The 13,110-nt window shown below is 46.3% G+C and overlaps 1 protein-coding gene across 1 annotated transcript in view; it reads right to left on the bottom strand.

Moving 5' to 3' along the window:
• Window positions 1-777: 777 nt before the first annotated feature.
• Window positions 778-13,110, bottom strand: part of LOC144822398 (uncharacterized) — a 60,289-nt gene continuing 47,956 nt past the window's right edge. Inside the window, 2 exon segments of the mRNA XM_078679905.1 lie at window positions 778-2,386; window positions 2,388-2,556. Of these exon segments, the coding sequence (XP_078536031.1) occupies window positions 1,246-2,386; window positions 2,388-2,556 (1,310 nt within the window). The 3' untranslated portion in view covers window positions 778-1,245.

Below are 13,110 nucleotides of genomic sequence, written 5' to 3'. Positions count from 1 at the left end.
GTAACCCATTTGCAAATAGGTAGGGGTCCTTTGAAGAATGGAAAACAAATATTTGTAAGAGCAGGCAGCTGTCCCACGGACCCCACTGTCTACTCTTAAAAAATTAAACGAAAAAGCTTATTTTCTTTCTTTTTAAATGCATCCCATTATCCTTTCAGGAAAACGGGCTGCATAAAAAAAAACCAGACTGCTTTATTAAAAACCAATCATATACATGGTGGTCTGCTGTCCTCAGCAGGCTGCCATCTCTGTGATGGCTATGATTCCTAATGGGTCTCAAATTGCGACCTACCACAATAATATGCATGAGGTAGGTCTATTTGAATCTCGCTAGCAATCGCTAATGAAACTCAAAAGAGTTTCATACATTAGGAATTCCGATTTCCAAATTACAACTCAGAGAGAATTACAATTAGGAAATCGGTATTCCTGATGCTAGTACATCCTGCCCTAAGTCTTGTTGTATTTTGCATTCTTCGAATGAGGAAAGCAAAAAAGGGCTGGGATGAAAAAAATAAATTAAAAAATCAGTCTGGACACAGTACTAACTCCTTACAAGAGGTAAATCAAGTTATACCTGGCGGCACACATAGATACGGAGCTGCTTGGTGGGTTCGCTGCTTTCCAGTTGGTTGCGGCAGCACTCTTCACTACCGAAGCCTGAGTGCTGTAGAGCTTACAGAGCGACAAAAAAAGAAATGTGCGCCCTATAGGAGGGGACCTTAAATGAACAGAATGCTGACTCGAACCCATTGAAATGAAAGATACAGCAGGATTTATTTAGGAAAAGATGTCTACATACATCTGCAATAAACACAGTTCAACTACTAACTCTTAAACATATGTGGTAAAAGGTATGATGGGAAGGGAAAAGAGCCCACGTTTCTTTCTGCAGCTCCAACGTTAATCACGCACCACAAAGAGTGAGCAGCACCTGGGCTGAAGACGGAAGCAAGTCCGTTCCACGAGGCGAGTACCTCTGTGCGCTGCAGAGGGGCTACGGGCTTCGATTTGTTAGGACTTTGGCATCTGCAAATAGGGGGCTGTGCTGAGAGCCCTAGCTGGGAGCTCAAAGTTGTTGTGACGTGTAAGTAGTAGTTTAGTGTGTGTTTTGTAAGGCAGTGTGAGAGCGTTGAGGCTGTGCCCTCATGTAATGCATGAGAGAGGTGGTAAATGAATCCTATATTCGATTGGTACAATAGAATCAACTAGCAGTGAGAAACGCTCAGCACATTTATAAAGAAATTAGATTAGTTGGTGCGTTTGTAGATTTGCCTTTTGATTGAAGCTCTTCTCGCACACAGTACAGCGCAAAGGCTTTTCTCCTGTGTGTGTTCCCTTATAAGCAAAGCGCTGGGAACACTCAGTGCAGTGATAAAGCTTCTTTCCTGTGTGTACGATTTGATGCCGTACAAGGGATCCCTTATCAGCATAGCGCTTGGAACACAGAGTGCAGTGATAAGGCCACTCTCCTGTGTGTGCTCTTTGATGCCGTACGAGGCCTCCCTTTTGCGAAAAGCGCTTTGAACACACAGTGCAATGATAAGGTTTCTCCCTGGTGTGTTTTGTTTGGTGCTGTAGTAGATCTGCCTTTTGATTGAAGCTCTTCTCACACATGGTGAAGTGATGAGGTCTCTCTCTGGTGTGTATTAGTTTGTGCTTTAGTAGAGTTGTCCTTCGCTTGAAGCTCTTCTCACACAAGGTGCAGCGATAAGGCTTTTCTCCTGTGTGTATGCGTTGATGCTCTACAAGGCTTCCCTTATAAGCAAAGCGCTTTGAACACACAGTGCAGTGATACGGCTTCTCTCCTGTGTGTGTTCTTTGATGCAACACAAGGGTTGCCTTCCGAGAAAAGCACTTTGAACACACAGTGCAATGATAAGGTTTCTCCCCTGTGTGTTTTCTTTGGTGCCGAGGTAGATTTGCCTTTTGATTGAAGCTCTTCTCACACATGGTGCAATGATAATGCTTTTCTCCTGTGTGTGTGCGTTGATGCTCATGGAGAATTTGCTTTTGAGTGAAGCTCTTTGCACATACAGTACAGTGATAAGGTCTCTCTCCTGTGTGAACGCGTTGATGCCGTACAAGGGTTGCCTTCTGAGAAAAGCGCTTGGAACACACTGTACAGTGATGAGGCATCTCTCCTGTGTGTACGCTTTGATGAGGCATCTCTCCTGAGTGTACGCTTTGATGAGGTCTCTCTCCTGTGTGTACGCTTTGATGCCGTACAAGGCCTTTCTTTTGAGCAAAGCGCTTGGAACACACAGTGCAGTGATACGGCCTCTCTCCAGTGTGTGTTCTTTGATGCTGTAAAAAAGTTGCCTTTTGAGTATAACACTTTTTACATGTTTCGCAGGGATATGGCCTGAGGCTGGTGTGTCCTTTTTAGTGTCTCATTGATAAATCCTTTGTCACACACATTACAAGCAAAGCATCTCTCCCTCCTGTGCATTCTGTGACGTTTATTTAAGTAGATATGTTGAGTAAAATTAATCTTGCCTCCGGAACCTTTATGGCTTTCTTTCCCATTCATATTTTCTAGATGTGATTGTTGTTCTGCAAAATAGAAAAACATTGAAAATTGCATGAAGAAAATATTTCTTGAAAAAGCTGCATTGTTATAATATGGAGAGGTGAACAGTTACAATGCAGAGAAAACAATGTATGTTCTAAGAAGAAGAGTCACACTTCCCTTTGAGACACAAATGGAGGCTAGTCCTCCTACACAAAGTGTGTTGACCTGGTCCTGCAGCAGGAGCATGCTGGGAAATCAAGTGATTCACAAGAACCACTGTTCGACATGGGGTTTCTGGTTGGCTAGGGTAGGCACCTAAGCCAGGCAGAATCCACCACTCTAGTCAGGGTAAGCCAGATACACACCTAAGATAACCTGCGCTCACCCTCTGGTAGCTTGGGGCAGAGCAGTCAGGCTAGTTTAAAGAGGCAATGTGCAAAGCATTTGAGCAACACACTCGCGCAGCAACACAGTGAGTAAACCACAAAAGGGAATCCACGCAGGATTAAGTAAAAATAGATTCTATATTGTACATCAAACAAGACCATAATGACTTAAATCACACCCTTAGTGCAAATAAGACAGGTTTGACAGAGAAAAACACACATTACTATGAAAACATAGGTCACAGCGAACCTGTGCTCCTATTACACGTCATATGGTAACTGTAGTAAACGTGGTTGAAGTGACTGCATTTAGAAACCAAACTTAGGGCGCAGGAGCACCTACTAAACGCTAAACAGTAACTGAGCTTGAGTCTTACAGCTGTTCTCCTCTATGGACGGCCTGCGCCATTCTTGAGGTCATCTCCAGAGCAGAGACAATGCTGTGAAGGAGAGCAGGGCGGCTTTACCACTCTTCTGGACCCAACCCACCTCACAGTACCTTTGTGGGTGCAGGGTCACTGTCCTCAGGGCATCTGTAACTTGCTAAAAATGTTGTCATGTCTCGGGAGTGGGACCCGATGTTGTGAGCTTCGTGCCGTATACACGTTAAAACCAGAGGGCGAGGCCGGCTGGAATTTGCCTCAGAATGCAGGCCCGCCAAATGTTACAGAACAACGTGCCGTTGAAAGGCCTGCCTTGAAGGCTTTGTGCAGCTCCAGTAGCTCTGCAGCCTTAGACTCTGCACTGTACCACCTCAGAGCAGTACAAGTCTTCAGGACCACGACCAGAGGGGCCACACTAGTTTGTTCTTGGTGGCATCTGACGATGGCGATATCTTGCCAGACTCCGGGGGTGAGGTTCACAATACAATTCAGCTGCAGTGAGCACGCTGGCTCAAGGACGTGTTTGTTTCTATGGTAATGCCTCCAGGGGAAACAACGCTGTGCTCACTGGAGAAAAAACGCTCACCACATGCTGGTTTGTAAAATATGGAGCACTTCCCTAGAATGCACAAAGGCACTCCCCTGGTCAGAGCGCTGCACTGTAGGCCCATGGTGCACTGTCCTGTAATGCACAAAGTTTTACCTTGTGCAGAAGGGAGCAATATATACTATTCAGTTTGTGTCTATCCTTACCTTGATCCCCCAAACTACTAGGGTCCACTGTTTTTTGTAATAAGTTAACGCCCAAGGTCCCTAGTGTACTACCTTTGGGACCCTTGTTTCTCATAACTATATGTAGCGCAATCCCACGATTGCAAGGGATTGTGAATCCTCACCCCTGTCTCAAGGGGTTTTTCCCAGCACCACCCTTTTGTTCCCTCCTTCCGCCCTTCACACACACTCTTGCGTTTCTTGTTGCTTAGGCTAGGCATGTCTGACCACCCACCTCTTTACACTCTTGACTATATTAACAAAATCCTAGAGGGCCCCTCCCTTCTGACAGACTCAGTAGATACCCCAAACGAACCCATGTACCTCACTGGTTGAAGAACTGAAAAAAATAATAAAAAAAGAAATAAGACTATCTCTCCTGATAAAACTCTGGACAGATTACCTAAAGGCTAATACCATCCCAGTTGGCCTGCAAGTTCGCAATATTCTGGGTGTCTTCACAGATAACTTGAAATACCTTAACGGCTTCAGCTATATCAGCACAACATGCTCCCGGCACTGGATGGTGCTGTAGTGGAGTTCCTATATTCCCAATAGGCTCTGCGCATTGGAATAACATAAACGATAGTTTAGACGTAGGACTGAGGTCGACTAGGTCTCTATTGAATATGTTAGACTTAATTATGAATGCCAGCTAGCTCGGAGGTCACTAGAAACTTTCTCGGGTGAACAGGAGGAGTTAACTTTCCTGAATAGACAAGAAGGGATTAGTTTCTGACAACCGCATACACATGACAACTTTGCTCCCTCCAGAATAAGGAGTATATCTCCAGAATCGTGTGAAAACAATAGACAGCTATTTCACTCAGTCAATCGTGCATGCTTAGTTTCACCAGAGTGCAGAGAAATAGAGAGACAGGCGTTTTCAATACAAGGTGTTATTTATTGAGCAGTCTTCTTTCTCATGCAAGAGAAATGAATTGCCACAATTGCAATACTTTTCATAAAGTAAAGTGCGTTCAGTAAAAAGAGTATTATGAAATAATACTGTAAAAGCATTGATATGGTTTCTGAGCCATATGATACTTAAAATGGATAAAATGCATAAATTACATACAATGATAAAAGGTTGACTAAACGTGCTCAACTGGTGTTTCTAAAATACGCCTACCTCGGTGTACCTGACCTAAGCCTAATACGTGGGAAGGAGTAAGTAAGTTAAGATAGTTTTGCCAAGAATCTGCATCAAGAATTCTCTAAGGATCTAATCAGCTCCGTACCTTGTTTATAGAATGAAGGAGGTCTTGTATCTCTTTCTCAGGACTCGATCTCCCAGCAACCCGCAAGGGTGACTGGAAACACTGGAGCTAAATTTCTCGGCAGGAGAAAAGACAGCCCCTCTCTCAGTGAGTCAAATGGGAGGGTCGGCTTCCTTCAGCACTCGCATCAGCTGGGCGTCGGGCAAGTAGATACCCGCTCTGCTCCAAACCACCGTGTGTTTGCTTAAGGCAAATGCTGGTATATTTATACCTGAAAGGTGCAGAGTTTGACGTAAGGTTGGACATAAGACGTCACTAAGAACTTACAGTTCTTTCTGGACTCCAGGAGTTCTTGCACAAATCAAAACAAAAGCAGGGGGAATTCCCGGGCTGCTGGAGGCTTGGTTTGTTTATAGAACGTGTTGTACTTTCTAGGAGTCTATGGGAGTAGCCTTGCCGTATTTGGACTGCATTGGCTATGGCTAAATATGGATATGATTCTTATGCCTTTATAAGGATATTATTTGTTATAACCACATAAGGGCATGAATCGGAAATATTTAATTAGGGTCCTAGATACGTTTACAACATTGCTGGGGATTGATATTGCCACAGAAGAGCTACAAAAAGTAATTACTGAAATACGCGAACTTGAGAAACAACTCAAGGATAAAACCACTAACACTGAGGCCAAAAAACTTCTTGAACAAATACAGAAAAACTATTGAGGACTTCCATAAATTTGAACTCAATAAAAAAACTATAAAAGTTCAAAAGGATATTAAAAGCTTCTCCCAAGAGAGAACATATCCATACCTCAGTAAAGACTATTACATCAACCGCTCCTACAGTGGACCTCAGAACCAAAGACCCTGGGATCGGTTCAACCGACGCCAAAACTTTGTGGGACTCTCCGATAGCTCGGTAGATTCATCTGACCAGAGCGATAGCCCAGGCCCTTCCCACAGGAATTTTTTAGGCCGAGGCAGAGTCCAGCACGAACCTCTAGGAGTCGGGAGAGGAAAACAACCACAGAGATGGCCAAACCCTCCCAACCCCCCAGGCGAACGCTTTACCCGTCGGCAACACTACCGATGGTAACCAATGAACCTGTCAGTCTCAGTAATATAACTGAACAAGATAATGCACTTCTCCCTATTTTCAATCTTACCCAGCACACACTGTCCAGTGGTGAAATGTCACTGCTCAACAAAGGACTCTCATTTGTTCCTACCATTCGCCCGAACTACCTTGATACCCAAACCGAGCTACTTAGATTTTTCAGAAAAATCAGGCTTCACAGCTTTTTTCTTCTGAACCCATCACACTTGAAGCATGCCAACACTCCCTTCAAACCACCCTCGAAATTTTCTCCCACTGGAGGAATGATTCCCCCTGAAATTCCCACCTTCGAGAAACTGGTTCTGAATGACTTCACCACCCTGGAAAAACAGAAATCATTCATTCCATATAACATTTCCATGAATGACAAAAACGCCCTTGCATCTCTTAAAAACAACCCATCCCTTGTTATTAAAGCGGCTGACAAGGGGGGTGGAATTGTGATCCAAGAACTAGACAACTACCGGAACGAAATCTTCCGTCAGCTCAAGAACACCAAACATTACTGTAAACTTCCAAGCAACCCGACAGAGGAAATACAAAAGATGATTCATGATGTCACTAACGAGGCACTCGAATCAGGATATCTATCCAAAAAGGAACATGAATTCCATAACACAAGAGCCCCCAGAATACAGGTGATTTACTGCCTCCCCAAGATTCATTAAAATTCCGACAGTCCACCTGGTCGTCCGATTGTCTCGGGGTGTGGCTCCGTGTTAGAGCCCCTCGGACATTACATTGACTTCTTCATTAAACAGTTTGTCCCGGACACCCAATGCTACATAAAAGATAGCATGTCCATGATAAACATGATTGAGGACCATCCGTTTGACCCCACACCCAGCACCATGTGCACGCTGGATGTGGAGTCATTATATACCAACATCCCTCAATTTGAGTCTCTTCGGGTAATTGAAAAAGTTCTGAATACACGACCGCGCCCACATAATAACCCCTCACTATTCATTTTGCAACTACTGGAAATGTGTTTAACTAAGAATTTCTTTCTTTTTGAGGGACAATTCTATGGCCAGGTACGTGGAACTTCTATGGGAGCTATTTTTGCTCCCAACCTGGCCATTCTGCACATGGACCACATCGAAACATCATGTATCCTGACCCCTCGAATCCTTTCCACAGTGGCATAGCCCTGTGGAAACGATACATAGACGATATCTTTCTACTATGGATAGATTCTACAGATTATCTCATCCACCTACTACACTGGCTCAACAACAGTGGTGGGCTAAAATACATGCTCTCCATGAGTAAAGACTCGATACCATTCCTTGATCTTGACATTAAACACACAGATTGCCGCCTGACCACTACTCTCCATCGTAAACCGACTGAGCGTAATAATCTGTTAACCTACAACAGCCATCATCCCCGTGCCTTGAGAGACTCCCAACCTTACTCTCAGTTCCTGCGTATCCGAAGGAATTGTTACTTTAAGGAAGATTATTTTAAGAAGGCTAACATTCTCAGCAATAAACTCAGGAACAGAGGGTACTTGCTAGAAGCCCAAGCCCAAAAAGATCCAAGACAGACTCATTTGCGTAACTACTTTCTCACCAGCCTCAAACTCTGTAAGGAACAGCATACTGAAGCACTGGCCAGTACTGAATGCAGGGGAACTACAATTAGAACGCCCCATGTTCGCTTTTAAACGGGCCAAAAATATCAAAGACCACCTGGTACGAGCGTCCCTCCCACAACCCACACCCAAAGTTACATTAAATGATGTATGGGGACTACCCGCACTAACTGGCCACACGAAATGTGGCAACTGTGTAGCCTGTGACTCCACTATTGAAGGCAAAACCTTTTCATTTGACTCAATCAAGTTCGAAAGAAAACAATTTACTAATTGTAATTCATCAAATGTTGTGTATGCAATCTTTTGCCCATGTATGAAAATATATATAGGTCAAACCACCCAGAAAATAAAGCTTCACATTGGGCAGCACCGGAGCAGAATAAGATGCAACACGGAAAACGCCCCCTAGGTGGAACACTCTATGGAAAAGGCACACAATGAAAGAGACTTGACTTGGACAATTATCACACAGATCAAACCACCACCATGTGGTGCGGATGTGTCACAACTTCTAAACAAGGAGGAGCTCCATTGGATACTAAGGACTAACAGTATCCGCATGGGACTCAACCGCCTTGAGGATTGGACAACACTCCTCTAACTGAATGTGCAAACATCCCCACGATATGTCTGGTTAGAAATCACTGTGTCAAAGAAATGTTCTGTCTCCATCTATGGATAGAAAATACTCTCTCAATGCGATCATCTGTCTCCATTTCCTAATAGTTGAATTGCCAATTTGAATGTACATTGTTAATACATTTTTGAATTTTTCACTGTAACTCACGTCACCACCACTACCACTTCACAACCTCTTATTTCTCCACTCCAAGATGGCCACTGTGTCCTAGGTACCCGATTCCCAATCCAAAATGGCCGCCACACAGTTATCGTGAGTCCCTCCTCTATTTTCCCAGACCACATGCCCAGTGCTAGCTTTTTTAACCGGCTCTCCCAGTACAGTTTAACAGCGATCCCCGCCAGAGATGCCGTGCCCTGCGATCCTGCAACCGGTACAACTGTGCAACATGCTAGCCCTTGTAAAATGGGCTCACCCAGCAGAAGTCTTGGAGAAAAGAGGCAACAAGGTCTTTGATGGCGCTGAGATCTCGAAAGAACAGGGGGCAAGCAAACAAGCCCTTGGAGAGCACTTCGGGGCACAAAATGAGGTGGCAGGGAGCAGACAGCACATACAGTTAGGTTGCAAATTGGCAGTCCCTTCTGCAGCCCAGCAGCAGCAGGCCAACACAACAAGGCAGTTAGTCGTAATGGTGGTTGCTCCTGACAGCACAGCAGTCCTCATGGCAATGAGCAGTTTGTAGAGCCAACAGTGTCTGTCTACAAGTCCCAAGCAGCGTCTAAAAACATGGGATCAGAGCTCCAGTACATATACTCAAAAATTTCTTTGATGAACGGGTGTTTTCAAATGAACCCTCAGAAGTGTGCAACAGTCCCTTGCAGCCCATTCCTGGCTCCGGACGATCTGTAGGGGGTAAATCAGCCCTTTGAGTGAGGGCAGGACACAACCCATTCAAATGAAAGTGTGAATCACCTCTCCCCCAGCCCAAGAAGACTATCAGCATGCAGATGAATGCAGATATATCCCCTGTCACACCCAGCTCCTCCCATTTGGAAAGCTTGGTTGTCATGACTCTTCCAAACATGATAGTTGCAGGGGTTTCTTTGTGGTTGAGCACTTTATACTCCTTTTCATCTATTGCATCTATGAACTCTTCAAAAGTCTCTATCCATCCATCTATCGCCAATATTCTGTTTTTTTGCAATATCAAACGCAGTTGGCGGTTTTAAGAATGCAGTAGCCGTGTATACATTAGAGGACAGTAGTGGTCTCTCAGGCACCTTCTGTGGAACTTGATCAGACAGAGTTTCTCTAGCGCCTCGTGATGTGCTGGCTTCGGGGTCAGCCTCAATGACTTTTGGAGCTTGGATCTCGTCCTGGATCTCCATCGGAGCTGTGTATGTTATGGCTTTCTAAGGAGTTGTTCTGGGCCCCTTATGCAGCAGCTTTGGTGGTGGGCCGCTTCGTCTGGGGAAACTCGGCAAACCCAACCCGGCCCTCTTTCTGGGACTGCTCTCCAGCATGTTGAGAGACAATGATTTGTTGATGGTTTCGGGAAGGAGATAAATCTTTGTACTTTACAAGTACATGAAAGCAGATAACGTTGGTAGATTGTGTGCTTAAATATTTTTTCCCAAACACTTGGTTAATCTCGGCTTCATAGCATGTGAATTTCAGTGTAATGTGTACTGAACTATTTCTGTGTGCTTTCCTTGTCCACCTTTAGTTTTCTTACTCCGCATAGCATAATAGTATTACTTTGCGTAATGTCGCCATATATTCCATTAGAAGCTGTTTCATTCAGTTCCTGTCCAGCGATATGTAGACTTTCAGTATCGCTGTCATTATCTTTAAACATTTTAAGCAGGCTGGCACTGCGCTGAGACTCCACCAGTGCCAGCATCGATTCGGCACTTAAACTGAGGCACACGTGGCACGCACGAGCAGTGTGCTGGCCCACAGCAAACTTTCTGGAAGAGCGCTTTCAGTGTACGTGCTTTGTCTCCCTTATCTTGTCACCAGTTATAGCTTCCTTCCAGCCCAAGTACTCGCCAATAACCAAGCCACACATGGATAGTAGTTGAACACGTCTTGATTACACTGCGTGTACGTCAGAACTCTACATTCTACGCCGGCATTTATCTCATCTCTACAGGGCTTACGTGCTTACCGATGATATACCTTGGAAGTCACTCATGAAGGATCGAATTTGTTTCAGTTAGCCTTAGGACACCAACCTGTTCTACGCCACTGTGAACCCATGTGGTACCCTTTGTAAAAGCTTTCAGGACCAACTAGGCTACCCCACTGGTACTCCATAGCTGTATAACTAGGCTACCCCACTGGTACTCCCAGGCAGTCCGCGGCCAGGACCAGGCCCTAGACCACCCAGATGCCACTGGTCCTTGCCCATCCAGAGAGTGGGGGTAGTTACCCCTGGCACATAGTAGCCATTCTCCACTCTTCCCCTCATCAGGGCAGTTCTGGACAGCCACTGATCCTCCAGCCTATGGCCCGCACCCTCAGACTGACCAGAAGTCATGGGCGAGGCTCTTCCCCCCATACCTCTCCTGCTAGGGTTCCGCACTCTGCTCCTTTGAGAGGTACCCTTAAAACACAACTCTCCCACCAGTTCAGGAACTCTCTACAGCAACTGGTCTCCCAACCTAGGGTCTAAACCCTCAGGTTGCACCGGGGTCAGAGGTGAGGGCTCCCTCCCTCTGCACCCCCTTCCAGAGTTCTGCACCCTCCCACCTGAAGCGGTACCCCTGGAAGCCAAACTGGTCAGGACACTGGTTACAGATGTCCCTCCCTCCAGGTCAGGCAGATCCTGAACCTGTTCTCCCAACCCAGGGACCAACCCCTGCGGTTGAACACTTGTTGTGTACGCAAGGACTTCTGGGGATGCACACAGCCTCAACCCCATGAGGGTAACACATGACTCATGTGTCATGTGAAAGTCTGCCTGGCGCAGATCTCCCGACCCCTGTTCATCTGACAGCACGTGAAGATCCCCCGGGACAGTAGTGGTGTCACCATTGCCATTCATCGGTTACTCAGCCCTTTTGACTGGCCCCTGACCCACTGGTTCTTCCACTGGAGAACACATCCTTTTCTCAACCCTCAATCCAGACTTCTGCACCCTCCCAACTGGAGCGGGACTGCCAGACACGAGAACCAATGGAGCTCCGTTTACAGCCGCTCCAGGGTCTCCTGACACTAGGAGATCCCCCTCAAATGGCTTCCTAGTACAGCCTAGGTCCTCAACCTGGTGTTCCCTTAGGGATCCCTCCAGGCCCTGAGACTGGGTTTCGGGCACCTGGGGACACACAGTCCCACACTCACTCCTACTCCACTGAGACAGGATGTGAGCCCCTACACCCCTCCCACTACACTGGGACCTAGCTGGGTTTACACTGAACCTCTTCCCCCACACAGGACGGGAAGATACGCAAGCCACTACTTTTGGAATAACTCTCCAATGCCTTGGCAGAACTTCGGGCCCTTACCCAGAAGTCTTCCTCCTGTGCAAGTTCCCAAGGATTAAAGGACTCGCACTCCAACAGGTGTTGGCACAACCCCGGCAAACAATGTCTGAGCATGTGCTCTTTGATAATTATATTGATCAGTCCCTCAAAATCATGTTCCGGGTAAACCGTCGCCCAATCAACCAGTGCATCATAACATTCATCCGCAAACTCCCCCCAAGACTGGTGAGACAGTTTTCTTACTGCCCCTGAACTTCAACCTGTACTCCTCTTCTTGGGAACAAGGTACTATACTTTGGGAACTGGGAATGGGGTTTCCTGCACTGGACTCCATATCGCTGCCACCACTGGATCCCACCCTCACTGGTGAATCCAGAAAACCACAGCTGCCCTCGGGATAATCTACCCTCCAGAGCTAATCTCTCCCTGGTGAAGGCCCTCTCAGCCTCCGCCATCTTCTCCTGCGCTAAGACCCTTTCAGTCTCTAGTTTTTTCTCCTCCACCCTAAGCTGCGCTATCTCCTTGGCATGCTCTAACCTGAGCTTCTCCAAAGCCAGCTGATGATCCATTTCTTCCTTCCTATCTACCCACTCCTCTGGGGATAGGGAAAGGGATGGGGCACTGCCCCCGACACTGGACCCAGCTAGAGACTCCCTATCTATGGGGTCCTCACTTTCTACTAGCGTCCTTGTGCTGTCATTTTCTTCCTCCCCTTCAGACTCCACAGGGCCCCCCTCAGACCCACCACCCTCTTAGTGTGCGGCCAGGGTCCTAATCTCCTCATTGCTCTCACGTTCCCATTCGTCCTTTTGCCATTGGATCCGGTTTTCCCAAAGTTTTGACGTGGTGTCTGACCCATTCACTGCTATGTCTCTCTCCTCACAGAACCCCACCAACTCCCACATACTGTATCTAACCAGACCATAGAAATTAAAGGCAGACTCCATTTTGGCAGGACGCTCAGAGACACATGCAACACAGGAGACCTAGGTGCAAGAGCTGCAACAGGGGTACGTAATTCAAAAATGACACTTTTAGGAGA

This window comes from Lissotriton helveticus, chromosome 1_1 (genome assembly GCF_964261635.1).
Source record: "Lissotriton helveticus chromosome 1_1, aLisHel1.1, whole genome shotgun sequence".
Lineage (NCBI taxonomy): Eukaryota > Metazoa > Chordata > Amphibia > Caudata > Salamandridae > Lissotriton > Lissotriton helveticus.
Note: the sequence above shows the minus strand (reverse complement) of the source record. Positions and strands in the feature narration are given on the sequence as shown.